The sequence below is a fragment of the Takifugu flavidus genome, chromosome 1, assembly GCF_003711565.1.
Source record: "Takifugu flavidus isolate HTHZ2018 chromosome 1, ASM371156v2, whole genome shotgun sequence".
NCBI classification, from domain to species: domain Eukaryota; kingdom Metazoa; phylum Chordata; class Actinopteri; order Tetraodontiformes; family Tetraodontidae; genus Takifugu; species Takifugu flavidus.
This window is the reverse complement of record NC_079520.1, coordinates 11,529,008-11,548,432: the sequence shown is the minus strand read 5'-3', so window position 1 is coordinate 11,548,432 and position 19,425 is coordinate 11,529,008. Positions and strand designations below refer to the sequence as shown.

The window sequence follows — 19,425 nt, the reverse complement described above, 5'->3', positions numbered from 1 at the left end:
ACAATGAGATACAGGTGCAACACATAGGACAGGGCAAACACATGGGCGGGACACCCGACAGGAAGTAGACTGAAACAGGAGGAAAGTTACAACATAAAACAGGAAATGCTGGACTGAAATGAACAGACAACATACACACACCCGACATGAGAAAATCAAGGACAGGCTCAAGCAGCTTCCCGATACTCACAACTGGGATCTGTTTTGGTGTGGCCGTGTTGCCACAGCACAAGCACGTGCACATGTGCACTACCGAAGCAAATCAGCTTAAACCATCCTTTGTAACAGGTTTAATGTAAATGAATGAAGGACTGTGCACAATCAAGAACTGTAAGTGGGCACTGCACATTGTCACAAACAGGAAAGTGCACAGTAGTATAATATGGTAACCTTTGCCAAGATTGACCTTGACTGAAACCAGAGGACACAGATACCAATAGTTCACTTGGGTTTCTGCGTTTACACAGACTTATGTCCTGAATTTCTTCGTAATCAGGATATGGAGCTCGAGCGTACACTGGAATATCTGATTATTCTCTTCTTTGATGAATGTTTTTGCTGTTTGGGTTCAGAACGCCAACAATATTCCTTAACTCTGAGGAGACTAAGATACGTGATGTCGTGCTGATATGACTCTGCCTTCACCCTCAACTGATTACAGGCTGTCATGGCCAGCATGATAACACAGAAGATAGGCAGCCATTAGAGATTAAGGGTCATCATCTAGCTCACAGAAGCTAGGTGAACTTTGGTCTTTCATTATGAGATGTCCATATTGCTGCAACAGGAAGATTATGATGAGTTTGTTGGTAATTTGTCTGCATGTGTGATGCATATGTCTGTTGCTCTCCTCCATCTGTAAACACCCCACCTCCCCCCAACCCCTTATCAGTCTGGTCCTGCTCAAGGTTTCTTCCTGTGAAAAGTGGCATTCTTGATTTTAAAATATGCTATATCAGATATATTTTACATTGTATCATGATCACAGGTTATTTGTATCCTTTATTTCTATATACATACACACAAAACATTAAAATATGTCTGTGTGCTTCCCTTTTTAACAAATTAATGAGATGACATTTACAATGTGGTCTAAATTTCGATGGGGCCAATTCCTCAGGTCCCATTTTAAACAGGAAAAACTGGATGCAGCCGTGCAGAGCTGTCGTTTTCTGTTGGTTAAAATGGACGTCGATACCATCATCATACACGGACACTGATTGTGTTTCCCCAGAGGTCAAACAGATGCTTGTCATCATTCACAGGTACGCCTTAATGAAACCTCTTCGAGCTGCCCCTGGATTCATGGGTTGAATGCTCATCCTCTTATGAGTTAGGAGGCGGTTGAGAGTTGCTGACATCACATTGTGATAAGTGATCATTCCACACAACCATGCTATCTAATTTAGCTTCACTTTACATCCGCTCCTTGTCAGCAACACTCTCTTATCAGTTACAGTTAAAGCGCCATCGAGTGAACAGTGGAGACAGAATCAAGCTAACATCGGCGCACCTCTGCGCTTATACTTACTTAAGTGATTCATTGCTCTCGTTGGCATTTTATGGCCCATTAAAGTCAAGTGGTTATCTCACCATTATACCATAAAGATTTGTTTACTGCATATGTGCCAGTGCAGTTTGAAGAAACAATGGCGGGGCACAGTAAAGACAGGTTCTGTGGAAACCCCAGGTTTCCTCGTGAGCATCCAATTGAATGTTTTTCATTTCAGCCTGTAACATTCATGGCTTAAAGCTGAAACTGACTCATCTGTGCTTTAGCTTAAATTGAGGTCCCATTAGACTCAGGGTGGAAGCAAAAGGGGAAAGAGAAAAACACAAAAAAGCAGGAAGAGAAAAACAAAAACTGAAAAATGAGATTCGGAATCATTTGACATAAATGCTTTAATAGTCAAATAACATTACACCAATAGCCAAAGCAATATATCACCTGACTGGATGACCATCCACATAAACATTTGATGCGCGTGTGCACGTGTGTGTGTGTGTGTGTGTGTGTGTGTGTGTGTGTGTGTGTGTTTCAGAAGCGTGTGCGTGTGTGAGAAAGAGCCAGAGAGAATAGGCATCAGCGTCACATGTTCAATTAGCCAACATCCACTGAAGATCTCCACTGAAGCTTCCTCTCACACACACACACAAGCATTTTTCCACCTTAAAAATACACGAATGCTATCCAGATGTTTTCCCCTTGCTGACAGAACTTCTGTCTGCCAAGTCAGAAGCCATTAATAATGGCTGTGAGCACAATCATAATAGCAACACATCTCTACTGTCATAATAGGGGAGGTAGAGCTGTCGAACCTCCTTCATTTAGACCATAAACCAGAGCGGAAAACTACACATTCTGAACCACAAGTAAACACCCAAGGCTGTTGTGTCAGAGCAGCATGAATGTACTGCGACTGTCAGGATAACTGCATGGATGGCGGAGAAAATCCAGGGAATTATTCAGAGGTTGTTTTCTTAAAGTTGTCAGTGAAAACAGACACAGCATCCCTGTAACTTCTGATGCAGTCCTGGAGCCACCAGCATGTCAGGCTGCGTCTCCTGTTGGGCCTCAAACACACATGAGCCATGCACACACACACACACACACACACACACACACAGGCACATACACATACACACACACACACAGGCACATACACATCCACATCCACATACACACACACACACAGGCACATACACGTACACACACAGGCACACACACACACACACACACACACACACACACACATACAAACACATTTCCAAACACTGCACAAGCAGAATATTAAGGCAACGGTGGCCTGGCAACTGTGAACAATGGAGGAGATAGAGTGGCCTTGTCTTCGTGTCAAATCTTCTGTTCAAATTTAGGCTCTATATCAATGAACATTGCTCAGAAATTATGTGATGTGTGTGTGTGTGTGTGTGTGTGTGTGTGTGTGGTGTGTGTGTGTGTGTGTGTGTGTGTGTGTGTGTGTGTGTGTGTGTGTGTGTGTGTGTGTGTGTGTGTGTGTGTCTGGTACCACATCTGTGTCTCGGGTTTTTCAACAAACTCAATGTTTGCATTTTTATTGTGAGTCTTTTTTCTTTTAAATGATGAAATCACACTGTGAAATTAGACTCTCATCTAGTAAGTAAATGTGATGTTAAAGCTTGCATTTAATTAAAAGAGCAAATCTAGATTATCCAGGCAAAGCTGGCATCAATCCCGCGACTCCAGACCTCCAGAGGACACAGCAGCGCTAATTTCAATGTGTGAGTCCGCTAAATCTCTACATTACACATTATAATAAGCAGCATATTAACATCCTGCATGAATATCCTCATCATTGACAAGCTGAACAACATATACTGTATGAATTGGATATATTTTATCTCAAAGTGACTGTTATGATTTGTGATCATGGACTTCCTGAGAACCAGCAGGTTACAGCTGATATTTCCATTTCTACATTTGAAAGGTTACAACCTTAGTTGGCAGGATTACTTTTTATGTGCTGTTTGCAAATAAAATTAGAATTCACCCCATTTCCCTGGCAGGCCAGTCATTTTATCAAACACCAGCTTTAATTCCACACCCCCGGTAGTACTGCCCCGGCCGTCGGGCCCCTGTGCTTGGGAGACTCCCTCTGCGGCACCTGTTAACGCCATCCTTATCACTCAACAGCAGAACTTCCCCAGAGCGAGGCGACGCCATTTATCAGCAGCAATTGTGTCAAAGAATGTAAAGCCATTTATTCTAACAAATTGTTGTGGTTTTATTTGGATAAAGGGGCCCGGCTCGTGGCGGCACTCCGCAGCCCGAGCTGCTGGGGGGGGGGGGGGCAGCGCTGAGATACAGTGTAATGGTTGAGGTAAGCGATGCCACTGTCAAGCATGGTAATAAGAAGCTGGAGCAGGGGAGGGAAATCAATCAGTCCAATCAGTAAATGCTGCATGGAGAAAAGTGTGTAGTTTAACCAGCAGCTGGGACGTAATAAGACTGAAGACTTGTCATGCTGGAAAGGGCACCTCATTGTCTTCCCTGATGGATCACCGCTGTAAAGGTGAAGAGAGTCCCCGATTATAACGAGGCAACCTTTTAAAGCGTTAATGTTTACGTCCGCTGACGTTTTTTGGGCCAAAGGCATATTTTTGCTTCCTCTAAATTTCTCTGCTGCACAAATATCCTGTTGATCTTTCTGTTCGTCTCGTGATGCTTGTATTTTAGTAAAAGAGGAAATTTCGCCATGTATATTTAGCTGTACGCCCAGTCAAGAATTGAATGATAACTATTTTGGCCATTATTTGAAGGGTATTTTGATTTTTCTTCCCTTTTACTTTCAGAAAGATTTTTATTTTCTAAAGAGAAAGAGATTTTTTTATTTTCAAAACTGGCCATTATTCTGAATGATGGAGTTTTATCTGATGTTTCCTGACTATATTTGTTTTTTTAAACTGCTACCTTCTTATTGGGTTTATTGTTATGCTGTTGTTATTGTTGTCTGTCATGTTGCGGCTGTGTTTACCCTCCTTCCTAATCAATAAGATGCCTTCTTCCACCTTAGGCAGAGCAATAACATTCTTGCAGAAATATCTGCACACAAAATGGTTTTAAGCAAAAGGCATTATTATTATTTTGCTCTGTCATTTCGCCTGCTGGTTGGCAGTGCTACAGAACTGAGCCTGTTGCCACGGTGGTATTTGAGAACAGAAAATGGCAGGAAGTCCAAATGGCATCTCATCGACATTTTCTTACACATATAAGAGCTACTGAGACATGCAAATTTATCTTCAAGGTATACAAAACATTAATATTCATTGGAGATATTATTACTCTATTTTTGCAAGGAGGGAAAGAACGTCTTTATCTTTAATGCTGCCTTTGGACACATAACAAAACATAAATATTCCTGCCGGCTTCTAAATACATAGTAAATGTTCTCAGAGTGCAGAATAACTGTATATTCAACAAGAATCACACTCTCTTTTCACTTCCTCCCCTCTGATCTGATCCCACATTGATCTGAGGGTAAAAGAGCACATTTATACAAACATCAAACGTGTGGAAGCCTTGTCTTTGTCCATATTATAGCTGATAGAATTCTACCACTTTGCTTGGTTCTCCTGCAGTCATGCATCTGAATGATTTCTATTTGAAGCACAAAGGGAACCGTGCGCACTCAAAGCTGCAAGCCGGAGAAAACTGTTCACAATGGCAGCCCGTGCATCTATTAGTTTTGGGAGTGACAGCGCTGTGCTTTGGTGCGCTCGGTGAAATATGCTCGTGCGCGCAGTCTGGCAGGGTTGGAGTTCGTAACGCAATTAGAGTGAGGTGAGCAGAGGGAAGCTCGCTTGAAGGCCTGACAGACACCCTTTTTTTTGCATTGGGTCAGCCAACGTTTACAGCCATTTCCATCCTTGAACGTCCTCCCACATCCCCACACTCCCGTGCTACGTTCTAATTGTAGTTTGGTCCGACCAATTTGATTTAATCAAATACTTTATTGCGGGAAATTATTTGCAAAATTAGCAGGCACCAATTTAGCAGCATAGAAGCCACATCAGACTCTGTTTTAATATATTCATTACATGATAAGCATAGACATTAAAATGAATAAATAGCAGACCCCCCCCCCCCCCCTCCTTACACACACACACACACACACACACACACCACACACACACACACACGCAAGGACCGAAGAAACAGAGCACACAGAAGATACTTCGATGGTGGTGGGATTTAGCAGCAGCAAACTGGCCAGGGCCGTAGAAGGCAGAGCAGCAGTAGCAGCATGGAGCGCTCAGGAGTGAGCAGGTGCACGGGAGGGGATTAAACACCAGCCATGATCAGGAGAGAGGGTCATGTGACAGATCAGCTGATCTGGAATTTCACTCTTCCTGTTGTCTGCTCTTCCGAATTAACTGGTAACTAGTTATTATTTGGCATCATTGAATTTCACCATTTCAGGATGTTCACTGAGGATTAACTCTGTTTGTTTTATTGAATTTGTTTATTCAATTCCAGATCAGCCATCGGAGTCCAAACCCTGTTTGTTCTGCTTTTTACTTGGACACCTTTCAGACCTCTCACTATGGTAACATTAACACTAGACTGACAAATGGCAGCTACAGGTGCTGCTGTTTCATGCCTTATTGTGAAATTCAGTTTCACAATGTGAGGTAAGTCCAGCAGTCATAATTTCAATCCTCTTCATCATTTTTTTTAAAGGTTGGTGTAAATTTTAAAATGTACTCATGTCAGACCAAGCTGAAAAGTTTGCTCTTGTTCAGAAAAGAAAATAAACACCGATTTATGCAAAGCGTTCCAACTGTGTCACCTGATCTTATCACAGGTCCTGTTTTCAGCTTGATAAACAACTGCTGCTTGGAGGCGAACACATAAAAATCCAGCTCGGCACATCACAGCGCTCACATCACAGTTTCCAACCACAACACAGAGATTCACTACGGACCTTGTTTTTGCTACTCAAGTGCTTTTTGCAAACCGCTGAGGCTGGTGGGCCTGACAATCTAGCCGCTCATCAAAGATGTAAGTTTGATTCTGTTTTTCTTCGGGGCTTTGATTGCAGTCTGCCTGAGATTACAGTCCCCACCCTGTAGGAGGCAAATCAGCAGCTGATGCGTCTAACACGGTATCAAGACTCAGGCACTTTGTCCACAAGGCAACTGCATCCAAATAATAAATACATATTAACACACAACAGCAAAATATAGAACAGAGTTTAAATATTACAGAGCAGTCACTGTGACTACTTATGCAGACCCCTTTTCTTCTCCTCACAGGTACGAACATACACGACTTTTACTCACACATGTTGTCAAAGCAAAGACTTTCTTTTTGACAAATGTTATACAGTGGGACCTCTACTTACGAACGTCTCTACATGCGGAATTTTCAGGTTACGAAACGTCTCAACGGGAAAATATTTCCTCTTGTTACGAAAGAAATTTCAGGATACGAAAGGAAAAAAATACGCTACCGCTGCTACTCGCAGCTCGCGGAGTTCAGCGAACACAAACTTGCTTGTAGCTGCTCTGCCATTGGCTATCGCCCAGCATTTTCCTGTAATCCCATTGGCTAGGAGGGACGTCAATATGTACAAGTTTGTGTGTATCCCAGCGTTGCCTTCGTTTAACTTTTTTTTATTGTGGGTGTTCGAATGTTTGTCCATTAGATGGCAGTGTTACCACAAGTGTTAACGTTCATTGCTAGTAATGACGGCTAATGTAAGATTAGCCTGTGATAAAGTTAATTTTGTTCCTGGAGAAGCCTTGCACTGAATTCCTACATTTATTGTGCGTTAATCTAATTGTAACATGTATTTGTTACGTGTTTTGATGCATTTTTATGATTGATTGATGATATAAAAAAAATTATGTCCGAATTTTTGGGGGCTTGGAACGGATTAGGGCATTTACATGGAAAACGCGTCTCTACTTACGTAATTTTCAGGTTACGAAACAACTTCCGGAACCAATTGATTTCATAAGTAGAGGTCCCACTGTAACTGTTTTTGTGCTTTTGTTGAAGGTAAATGCTACACTCCGCAAAACAATTTGTTAAATGAACTATACATTAGTAGGGTAAGTTTAAAACTAATAATCCATATATTTATTCTAAGTTTATTACATGTTACAATATTTACTGTAATTTTTAATATATATATAATCCCAATTTAGGGATTTTTGGGATTTTTTATTTATTCCCTTCTTGCCTGTTTTTTACAGCCTGCATGGAAATGAAAAGTTTCGGAGTCTCAAATGTAAGAGTTTACATCCAAATTTAGATCCTTTTCTTTCATCATTTTTACATTTGTGACACAAAAGGCATCAATACACAGCTGCTCCCTTTTCCTGCAGAGGAACTTGTCCACTTATAGTGATAAAGAACCTATTTTAACCTTGTTTCGGTAGTAATTTCCAAAAGTTAAGGATCTTTGGGGCAGCTGTTGGAAGGTTGCTTACATGTAGATGCTTGAGATTGGAAATACCCCAATATGTTGGACTGCAGTTTCATCTTTAAGACTTCATCTTTATCATCAGGACATCAGTTGCAATGAACTGCAGAAAAGTTCATTCTATTTGAAAAATGTTCTGCACACATTATTGCCTAAGTTAGGCATCAATATCAACATTCATCTATGGTACATTCTACTATGCCTTTTATAATCACCTATTGGTTAAAAGCATGAAAGTATTGTAATCATCCCTTTTAGGGGTAATATTAGACCTTCTTGGTGACAGCTTTCCCACATTTTAAACTAATTCAGTATATAGTTAGCGATTACATCCAGTCCCTTAAAGACCTCTCCATAAAATGACTTACAATCATGAGTGAAGTTGATATACTGATGTACTGTACACCTGTCATAAAAGCCTGGATTTGACCTTTTGAAGCTTGATCACTTCAGCAGCCTCCCATGGTGCTAACAGTTGTGTAGCTAAACTTAGATATAGACGCTCCTGTCGCCAGAGCGTCCTCTTCTTTGTCCTGCAGCCCACGGCGCTGATGGCGATGACAAAGCACGCCGCAGCAAGAGAATGTCGCAAGTAGAGCTTTGCGGAAGCGCGTGTTCATGAAACAGTAAATAACTGGGTTGACACAGGCAGAGGTGTAGCACAGCAAGTGGATGAAAGCGATAGGTGCACCAGAGAGCGCTTGTTTGGCAGAGATATCATCGAAAGCCCTCCAGGTGTTGGCACAGTACAGCGGCATCCAGCAGAGAAAGAACAGGACAACAATGACCACCAGCATGCGGATCACTCGCTTCTTGGCCTCCAGCTTGGCCTCAGATGTGTTGCTGCGCGGCTGTTCGCCCCTGAGCGCCCTGCTGGATCCAGCAATGGTGGACATTTCCAAGGAGCGAGGCCGCTGGGCCACGTAGCAGCCGTCTCCATCATCGCTGGATGCAGAGGAGGTCAAACCGTTCTTCACGACTGTGTGGAACAGCAGGAAACAGGGGTGTCAACAGGGGCGAAAGACCAACTGTCTGTCTGTCTGTCTGTCTGTCTGTCTGTCTGTCTGTCTGTCTGTCTGTCTGTCTGTCTCCTCATTCTCTCTCTCTTTTGCTCTGTTGCTCTCTCTGTCTAGCTGCACTAAGTTACTCTAAAATACCGATTTTAGCAATGAAATTATGAGATTTATTGAATTCTGAGACTTTCACATAGCTTTTTGTTGCTTTGTTCCTTTGCTCATTGAATTTGTATTTGCAAGATGGTAATAGATGCTGTTGGACTGTATACCTGTCATATTAGTGTAGGTTTGACCTTATGAAGCTTGATCGCTTCATAAGCCTCCTGTGATGCTAACACCACAGGTGGCTCATGAAGAGCATTACACCATATAGGATCCTATATGGGTGGGGTAGAAGGCACCTAGTCAGTCTTTAAAATACTAAAATTTAACTTAAGTAACTAAAATTTAAAAGAAAAAAGAGAACATGAAATGTCCTATCATTTAAAACCTCATAAAGAGCATCTTAATGGAACGAAAACTACTGACTGTTGGGGAATATTTCAAATCTGACACAGCAGTTTCTCCTATAAGACAATGTACAGTAAGAAGAGCTCTAAGGGAACAACTGTTGCATTGTTAAATCACATGTTTGTACAAATTCATCATTCATGCCAGCGATTCCCTCCCTAACCTCGCTCTGAAATCACACAGTTGGGGGCTTCCACATCCACAGTTGTAGGTCAATCCCATCCGCTAATCACACATCCACAAAGAGGCGACGCTGCTTCCACCCGACTCACCTGATGCCACCGTTAATGCAGCAGGAGTGAATCCGAAGAATGTCAAATATCTGAATCAAATCGTGTGGGAACGCGTGCTCACCAGTAGCATCTTTTCTATGGCTCATCTCAAAGTGAATGCCTCTGTAGAGTTCCCTGGAGATCAGTCCATAGGCCACGATCATCACCAGCCCTGGGATGGCAAACAGCACCAGCAGGAGCAGGATGTACCTGAAGGAGACGCACGTTATTTACAACATGCACACTGTTAAATGATGCTTTTCTTGAGGGGGAAAAAGACTTTTACTTCTTCCATGAACGTTTGTTTAACTGATTAGGACGTTTAGGCCACAGTGATTGTGAGGATCTGTTGCTTCTAAAAACAACCTTTTGGGGAAAACAACAGCTCTCATTGATCTGTTTCTTATCACTGATTTGCTCCCTTTAAAAAAGCCATTGGGTATAATTGCAGCACTTACAAATTAGAAATATTAAGACTTGATCGGACGCTTCACTTGCACTCATTTGGGCAGCCGGTGGCAGAACTGAGGGGAGAGAAGAGTTTATTTGTTCTTGATTTATAAAAAAGAAACCTGTGCACCCACCAGGTCTGCTCGGCCGTTGCGATGGGCCACTTGTGGCGGCACTGGTGAGCGGTGGTGTTGTTAGGACCCTGAAAAGAGTCCAGGTGGCTGATGATGGGATAAGGGATCATGATGAGAAAGGCCAGCACCCACGTCGTGGCGATCACTCTGTAGGCATGGGACCTCGTCTGCCACACCCTCGATTTCAGGGGGTTACAGATGGCGCTGTAGCGCTCAATCGCTATGGCAACCAAGCTAAATGTGGAGATGCTCACTGATATGCCTGCAGAAAAAAAAACAATTATTTAGTATGATGATATTCTACTCACCAAGCTGTGCTGGTGGCAGAACAACACATTGTCAGCCTGTATTATCTTTAATAACAGAAGCAGCTGTGGTGCTCAGTGTAGATGTGCTTAGAAATTAATAAAACGTGATACTGGGAGCTGAGGATGATTATCTGGGACTTTGGTGAGTACATAACATTGGTCTCAGCTGCCAATGGGATCTAGCACCTCTCTCCTGACACAGCAAGACGGAAATTATTCTTTATGTTATGTGAGTGTGTATGCAGGGGGAGGGGGGGGGGGGGGGGGGCATGGCCTGAGAAACACTGTGAAGTCTGCAAGTGTAGAAGAGGCCTCTGTCCTTTGGGGTCGCTTTTATTAACATATGCAAATTTTTATTTCCTTTATTTTCCCTTTCTCTCTTTCTTGCCAGATTTCCTCCACCACTACACTTCTCAGAGTTGGTCCATTTTTTTCTAAGTGAAAGTACAAAGTTATAATCAAGCTATAACATCAATATCTTTTCCAAAGCTGCATAAATGTTTGATGCTGTCGGTGTCTCCGAGGGAACGGGTCGGTGGATCAGCTGAGTGATGCTGGTGCTCAGCAGAGAATGATGCCTGATCACAGGCTGTCAACATGCTGCTTCCTTAATCAGTCAGAGACAATAAATGGATATTTCTTTTTTTGTCAAATCAAAAACTGAATTTATTTTTTTCTTTGTTTTGTCACATCGCCTATGTCTTTCATATGATTCACGCAATGTTTTCTCTGCAGATTCTGAAATGATTTATTTCTCACTTTTTTGTTGTATATGAACCTTAAAGTAATATCACAGTGATATCTGGCCAAGCTTACTTTCCTATTAAAAATATTACTTAAAGGCAAAAGATCAGCAGAAATTTGCTGTAACGGTAACAACTTTTTTAATAATCATTTGGAATCTCATCTCTTCAGAAATTGCTTTTCAATTCTTAATAATTCAGCTAGTTTGACGAAGGAGTTGCTGTTATTACTGATGTAGCACTGCTGCTCTAAATGTGACACAGGTGACATTTCATAGCTTCCATGAAGACATCTGATGATTTATTTTTCACCGATGATTTTTGATTCCATTTAATATGACAGCAACTATTTCTCTAATTTCTTCGCCATCTCCATTAAAGTTGATCAGACTGATTACCAGACGAGGCAGCACTTCCACTGCAGGAGGCTCCGGCCGAGACTAATTTGGGTTCAATCTGAGAAAACTGTTTCAATTTCCCCTGGTCTCTCATCACTGCTGAAGTTCATCCTTTGTCTCACCCATAAAGTAGGACACGATCTTGCACATGGCGGCACCAAAGATGAAGTTCTTCAGTATGCTGGGGATGAGGGTGAAGGGCATGCAGAACACGGCCATCATCAGGTCGCTGACAGCCAGCGACAGCAGGAAGGTGTTGGTCACGGTCCGCATGCGCTTGTTGACCGTCAGCACCACGATGATGAGCAGGTTCCCGATCACGCTCACGAGGAAGATGAGTGCGTAGAGGAGGATCCGCAGTGTGAGGTCCCCATCTGTCCCACACACAAGCACACAACAAAGAGTTTTACTGCGTCACGCTGAGTGCACGATCTATTCATTCATTCATTGATTTGCTTCTATATGTATGTGCAATATGATGTGACGGCCATTATAACAGCTGGTGGCTCCCTCTAAACAAGAAAAGCATTTAACAATAAAGTATCAGATGCTTCCTGACTGACGCCTGAACAATAGGTCCAAGATGTTCAACATTTCTGGCCCCTCGCAAAGTGTAGATGTGTTTGCTTCTCTGAACAACTGCGACTGTTGGTAGCTTATACTAGCTTTATAGTTTAGAGTTCATTCTATTTATCCCATTTGTGTTCTGATTTAGACAGCACTGGGGTTTACTTAAACTTAAAATACTGCTTTATTTAGTTCGTTCATCACAGCTTTCGGTTCTGCTCAGTTTAAACCGTTAACATTCATGTGTTTCATCAGGCCGCTGTCGCGTTGCCTTCTGTAACAGATCAGCTTTTGGACGAAGTGTCCTCACATTTCTTATCCACGTGTTTTGTTTCCAGGGATCCGTTTTGGAGCTCAGCTACACTTCAGTATTCCATCTTTTTCCTCCCCCTAATCTGTCTCTCTCTCTTCCTTCCATTAAGTTTTCAGTGCTTGTTCCTTCTTTCAGGTGATCTCCTTTGATCTTTACCCTTTTCCATCTCATCCTTTGCTTTAATCACTATCCACTTCCTCTCCTTCCTCTTTCCATTAGAAGCAGGAAGCATTGGAAAATGGCTGTTATTATACACACACGTACACACACACAGGCGAGGCCAAACACGACCCATCACACATGAATCGGGAAGTGTATTTTTGTCCTAAAATGGATGAAATTGCAGCTTTTACACTTTCTGCAAAGGGGTTTTAACCACAGAACAGAATGTCCCCATCTGAAGGAGATGTGAATGCATATTCCTGATGATGAGTCTTCTGGTTATTGTCTCATTACTCTCACTAACACAACATATTTAGCACTTGTTATTTGTAGCAATCTGAAATCTGAAAAAAAGCAACAATAAATCAGTAGCAAGCAAGGAAAGTGTTCCCCATATGGCAGCAGCCAGCAGTAGAGTCCTGTGTGTACATACGTGCAGCTCATCTGCATGAGCGCAATGACAGGTTACAGACATGAGTGTTCTAGAGAGGAAGTAACATCTTAATTATCCTGTCTCTCGCCTGAGGAGGTGTTGCAGTTGAAGCCAATTGATTTCCGCTGTGTTCGTGGTGCTACTTCTAACTCTTGAAGCACAGCGAGGCTTTAAATCCTGAGATTTATTTGTATGGCTGATTTATGGCGGTCTGGTTGGCTGACTAGTTGAATACAGCAGCCTCGTTTTTGTTCTCTATATTTGGAACGCAATTGTGCTTTTGTATTCTGCAGTTGACCTTTTTATGCATTAACAGAATTAAAGTCAACACCTTTACAGACTTTTACCTGATCACAATTTGTCACTGACCCTCAACCAGCCGCATGCTCAGAACCACTGACAATTGAAGTGCAGATTTAATAGTGGAGCAAGCACAGGGCATGCAGGGAAAAGAGTCCATTAAATCTCACAGTTGGGTCCTGTGTGGACTGTTCCTGCTCTTACGCGCCTTATGAACGTGATAACTGAGGAGTTTCAGTCTATCACTGCTACTGTTATTCTCCTACTTTTTCATTGTTTGTTAAGGTGTCAGGAGACTGTTCAGCTGAAGAGACCTCCACAAGCATGGAGCGCTCCGGCCATAGGAGGATTCACTATTGCTGGGAGACTTTTATAAAGATTAATAACAACATCCATCCATGTCTGTGGTTCTGTCTGTTGACAAGAGTGAAACATGGTGAGTATTAGTATTAGTTGACTGTGAATGTGGCCTTGATCAGGGTTAAATGGCTGTGAACAAAAACCCACTGGATGGATGGATGGATGGATGGATGGATGGATGGATGGATGGATGGATGGATGGATGAGTGGATGGATGGATGGATGGATGGATGGATGGATGGATGGATGGGTGGGTGGCTGGATGGATGGATGGATGGATGGATGGATGGATGGATGGATGGATGGATGGATGGATGATGGATGGATGGATGATGGACGGATGGATGGATGGATGGATGGATGGATGGATGGATGGATGGATGGATGGATGGATGGATGAATGGATGGATGGATGGGTGGAAAATTATATCCAATAATGTTATTATTAGGTCTTATTTTCGTACCATGTGGCACCTTTCAGGAAAATATTACAAAAACATTACAAAGTGCTCAAGAACAAATCAAGTACAACACAGAAATAGAATTAACACTAGATGATAAAGGTCAGGCCCAAAGAGAAAGAAAAGGATATTAAAGAAAAAAATAAGAAAGTGAGATTTATGAATACATAAAGCCTGTCTGAATCCCTCTGGCAATAAGCTTCACGGTTTTGGTCTCAGCACAAAAAAGATTTTAGCCCTGTAACTGGGGTTCTGCAGGGAAATCTTGAGAAATGGTCCGAGCAACAGAAGCAAAGAAAGACTTGGCATAAACGCTGGTGTTTTTCCTCTTTTCACCCTCAAAAATAAGCAAGAGATCAAGTGGAAATACTTGGAAACAACGATACAGGCTCAACGCTATCACTAGATTGTCGATCATTTTAGCAAAGATAAAAAATCAGATGACTGATGGTCTGTCCTGCGTTTATTTTTATTCCTGCTGTCTGAAGAATGAGCTCCAAATGAACCTCGTCACAACAAAAACTGGTCAAGAAAACTGACAACAGCCCCATTGAGACTGAACAGCAATGTCACATCTCCGTATAATATTTAGGGGAACGGAAGCAGATGGACGATAACAGAGGGCCTAAAATGGAAACCCGACACCAGAGGAGATACTTATTTAAGTATCTAAAGTCCGGACCTGTGAACAGTTGAGCAAACTTTTGTGCTAGAGTCCAGCAACTGACTGTCCAACTGTGTGGGAGCTCGAGTTTGTCCTCTGGTAGTAGTCCACCCATAAATATTTGAGGCTCTTGCAGATGTTATCTGACTGTGAAATATGTTCACCCCTCCGTCTCACATGTAAGCGGTGTGTCCCTTTTAATCCCATCAGGGGAAATATTCAGCCCCGCTCCAGTAGGACACAGCTATTGGTAAATGTCACAGCTAGTGGCTAATCCAGCATGGTAAATGTCACATGTAAGCCTGCTCACAAAGCCAACTTCATCCCCAGCGCAGATGAAATGGAGTTAGTGGGAAAAAAACACTTTTGTTGCTGCACAAGAGCTGCAGACCTCCTGCACTCCAACAATGCAACAGAAATACAAGAGGGTTAAATCAGCTTTAGAAGGGAGGGTGGAGATCAGCTCCGCTATAGGAAGAAGGAACGTCCATGCATTCACTCATCCAGTCATTCAATCACTACCACTTTCATACATTCATTAAGTGAATGAATTCAGGCATCAGTTCATTTGTGGCTCTGAAAAGGAAAGATTCTTTTATTACCAAAGCCAAATTTGTGTGAAATCGCATCTTCATTGTTCTAGGGCCAGGTTTGTGAAGTGGGGCCATTTTGGCTGGGCTGTGCGACATTAAGGGAGTGTTTGAGAGTTAAGATGTGGTTTTAAGGTGGATGTTGGAGAATCAGTTGGGATGATTAGAATGAGTATAAAAGTAGTATAAAGAGCTGGATAATGTATGTGTTTTCCAATGAGTACATTTCCTCCCACTTCTCTGCTAATTTTGTTTCTTTCTTTATTTCTTTCTTTCAGTTCTGATTATATAGCATTATTTGACAATAACATTCTTCTCAAGACAGTTTGCGTAGAGCCAGTTTCACTGCTTTGTATTTATTTAACCCTGATTATCTTGCTGCTTTATATTTCTTCTATAAATCCTTTTATAGAGTTTAGTTACTTTCAACCTTTTTGGCCACCTAGAGCAGTGCAGTTTGTGCAATGGTTAAAACAAACACAGGCCATTATGTCAGTAGTTTTTAACCACCAATATTGTATAATCAGATTAATAAAAATGGCAAAAACATGTGTAACTGTCAGCCCATAAATGTCACACACTCGAACAATAAAGTCCTGCCATAGGAAATGAAACCGTGAGGCCCCAGATTTGTCATCTGTGCTCCTAATGATGAGAACAATGAGCAAATCCACTGAATTACTGCGATGACAGTGTGTGGTGACGGTGACAGCTGGTAACATTGTTCCCCAGCAGATAGAAAGATATCGCGGAGATGCTCAAAAGAGACAAGTCAGTCATGAAAAAACTAGAAACAAATCATAATCTTGAGTGACATGATGCGGGGGTGAACGATAATGGAAAAGCATGAAAGCAGAATGATCAAACTCAAAGTGCCTCCATACAATAGGAGTGAATAACGTTTTTGTGCGGCAGCTCAGTCCCATCTGACGATGTCATGTTGTGTCTAATCAACAGTTCAGACCCTCAAAATTGTTCCAATCAGACTTAAGAATTATAAGTTATGACTTGCGCTCAGGAGGTTCTGTTGTTTAGATCATGAGAACTCTTGAAAGTAACCGTTTCATTTCAATTTGGGGGAAAAAATGTGAAAGAGTTTGGAAAAATCTGGTCGCGTCTACAGCATAAAGTTTGTTTATTCCACTGTCATTTAGCAACTTATGCAGTTCTAAAAGAAACTGTTGCTGTCTACTATAAGCTTTTGTATCTATGCATTTTTTATGAATGTTTCTCAAGTGTCTACCAGTAGGGGGCAGTGTTGATTGGAATTCAAGTTCACCACATTGCACAGCTACTTCTTACGGAAACACATTAAGCATTTATATTTTACAATCAAGCATTAGGATTAGGGTTATATATAGATTGTAACAGCACTGTGGGTATCTGTCCAAGAAGAGCTTTCCACTTCCCTTTAAGAGGTACAATAAAATCTGAGGGAGGATGGACTCCCTAAAAAGGAAAAATCCTAGAACCAAAATCTGTAATGGACACGTTATTTATTTATGGTTTTCATTGTAAAAGACCCTGACTGCAGGTAACTGTCATGATCCATATTATGGGTGTCAACCACACATCAGGAAGCACCCCAGCATACCGGCCTCCCTGCTGGCTGGTTTAGCATTTCAGCTGCTCACTCAAGAAGACACCATCACCATCAAGTGTTGGTGTCTTTCGGACCACAAACAACAGTCTGAGCATCTAAAACACTGTTTTCCTTTGTGTCTGTCCATCCCGTGACCTGGCGAGGAGTCTCAGCGGTGTGGTGTTTTACACTTCAGACAAACACGTGGTGTTGCGCTGCTGTTTCTATGTTGGCTCACTCATTTCGACTGATCAGGTTAATTTACTAAGATAAACCAACCTAAAGCTGGAACCATTTTGAATAGCATCATATTACATAAATAAAAGCAAAATGTGTGGACCTGTTTTTATAGTGTTTAATGACGTTAGCGCATCAGGGACAGATGTTATTGCACTGTGTTTTATAGAAGCTCCCATTTATAGTGATGCTCATCTGGAGGACAAGAGACCGAGGACAGGGTTGAAATCTTGCTGTCTTTATTCTCACCTTTAGATGCTGCTAAATCTCACACAGACCCCAGAGAACGGGTCCCAGAGAGAGCGGCGACTGTGTTGTGTGCGGTCTGTGCTCGGCAGCATTTACTCTGGGTCCAGATTTGTCTCCACAGATTTGATTCTAGAATCTATTTCTCTTTTTGAGAGGCTTTAACGGTGAACAGCATCGGTCTCAGCAGTCACCGCCACACCGACATTCAAACGGCCACTGAAGGATGGAGATGGTGATTGATTAAAACAAAAAAAATCAGGTGGATGCTGAGAGAAAGCTGAGATTTCTCTTCACTCCTTCCTTCGTTTTAGCTTCAGCTATAGCCCAAAATCTCAAAGTTGCCTGGGAGGATTTCACAGTGAGACATAAGTATTTTTGATAACAGACTCTGAAATGTTCAAAAATAGAAACTGGTATTAAACAGGCTGACAGCAGGAAACCGAGGTCATGCAATGCTCAGGATTTGAATCCTGGCGTGACACACTTTCCCCCTGATGCCTGATTCAGTGAGGAGGGAAAAGCCACAAACACCAACAGTCATCTCAGTGCACGAGCGACTCCTCTCCGGTGACTGGTTTTGCCTTTTCTCGACTTTTACATCGAACACAAAGATGTGTGTTTTTGGATTGATTTGTCACGTTGCGGTGGGTTCTAATCGCACCCGTGTCCACTCACCTTTCTCCCTCGTGCGCTGGGGTGTGAGGGCTGTGGAGACGTTACCGCCGTGGCTGATGTTTGACGTCCCCAGGCTTCCATTACCCAATCCGATCTGGAGCGCGTCAGTTTGCGCCCCGACACATTCTGCAGACACGGATGTTTCATTTCTCACACAAAGGTCCATTTTAAAAAATATAATAAAATGCAAAAAGTCTAATCTAGATTCTGGTTAACAAAAGTTTGCCTCGGGCATTCCCTCCATTTTTGTCTGATCCTCTGAGATGGAAAAACTTCTGTCTGCATCCATGGTTCTCAAGCAAATCAACACATTCCTGCAAACAATAATCTATGCTTTAACTCTTTTTCCTCGGGGATTTTCTGCACAGGACGCGTCTTAGTCCGCCTTTGCTTCTTCTGCGCGCAGCGGCGGAGGAGCTGCGCTTGGAGCGAGTGCGGGAATAATGTCATAAGGTGTGTGTGGGGGGTTGGGGGAGACAGAGAGAGAGAGAGAGAGAGAGACAGAGAGAGAGAGAGAGAGAGAGAGGAGAGAGAGAGAGAGAGAGAGAGAGAGTCGTGTTTTCTTTGATGGACTTAAACCACTAAATGCCAGAATTCCATCCGACTCTCCAAGCTTATGATCAGATGAAGAATACAAGCACAAACCTGAGGCGGAATCACTTGAATGAGCAGCGGCACTTCTTTACTTCTTTAACGTGATTCATAGTTACTGGGGCGGTTTTGACTGACGATGCAAAGACTTTACCGTCACTTCGACAGTTGTGTGCAAACACGCCGCGTTCACTTGCCTAAATTACATTTCAAGCACAATGGGGTCACTGGGCAATTTTTAACCAAGTGTCTTTACAAACGTTAGGGGGTTCTTGTCAATGGAGGTGACCTGTGATAAGAGCCGCGTTCATAAGGATGTTTGGCTCGGTCTCATCCAGCTGCCAGTGAAATCTAGAGCTGATCCCTGTGCACATGCGCCCCCGTGTGGTCTTTGAGCATATTGAAATAAGAAGCCAAAGCATATAATGATGAGCACGGAT

General features: G+C 42.4%; 1 protein-coding gene across 2 annotated transcripts; it reads right to left on the bottom strand.

Annotated features, from left to right (window-relative positions):
• Positions 1–4,826: 4,826 nt before the first annotated feature.
• Positions 4,827–18,871, bottom strand: cckbrb (cholecystokinin B receptor b). Of its 2 annotated transcripts, XM_057043633.1 has the most exons (6): positions 18,395–18,867; positions 11,924–12,175; positions 10,353–10,614; positions 9,851–9,978; positions 5,659–8,949; positions 4,827–5,628 (listed from the first exon to the last, which is right to left on the bottom strand). In XM_057043633.1, the coding sequence occupies exons 1-5, from the start codon at positions 18,558–18,560 to the stop codon at positions 8,420–8,422; spliced, it is 1,338 nt and encodes a 445-aa protein (XP_056899613.1). In that variant the 5' UTR covers positions 18,561–18,867; the 3' UTR covers positions 4,827–5,628; positions 5,659–8,419. The 2 variants fall into 2 exon arrangements, with proteins under 2 accessions (XP_056899613.1, XP_056899623.1); XM_057043643.1 differs by lacking the exon at positions 11,924–12,175 and having other exon boundaries at positions 18,395–18,871.
• Positions 18,872–19,425: the final 554 nt, after the last annotated feature.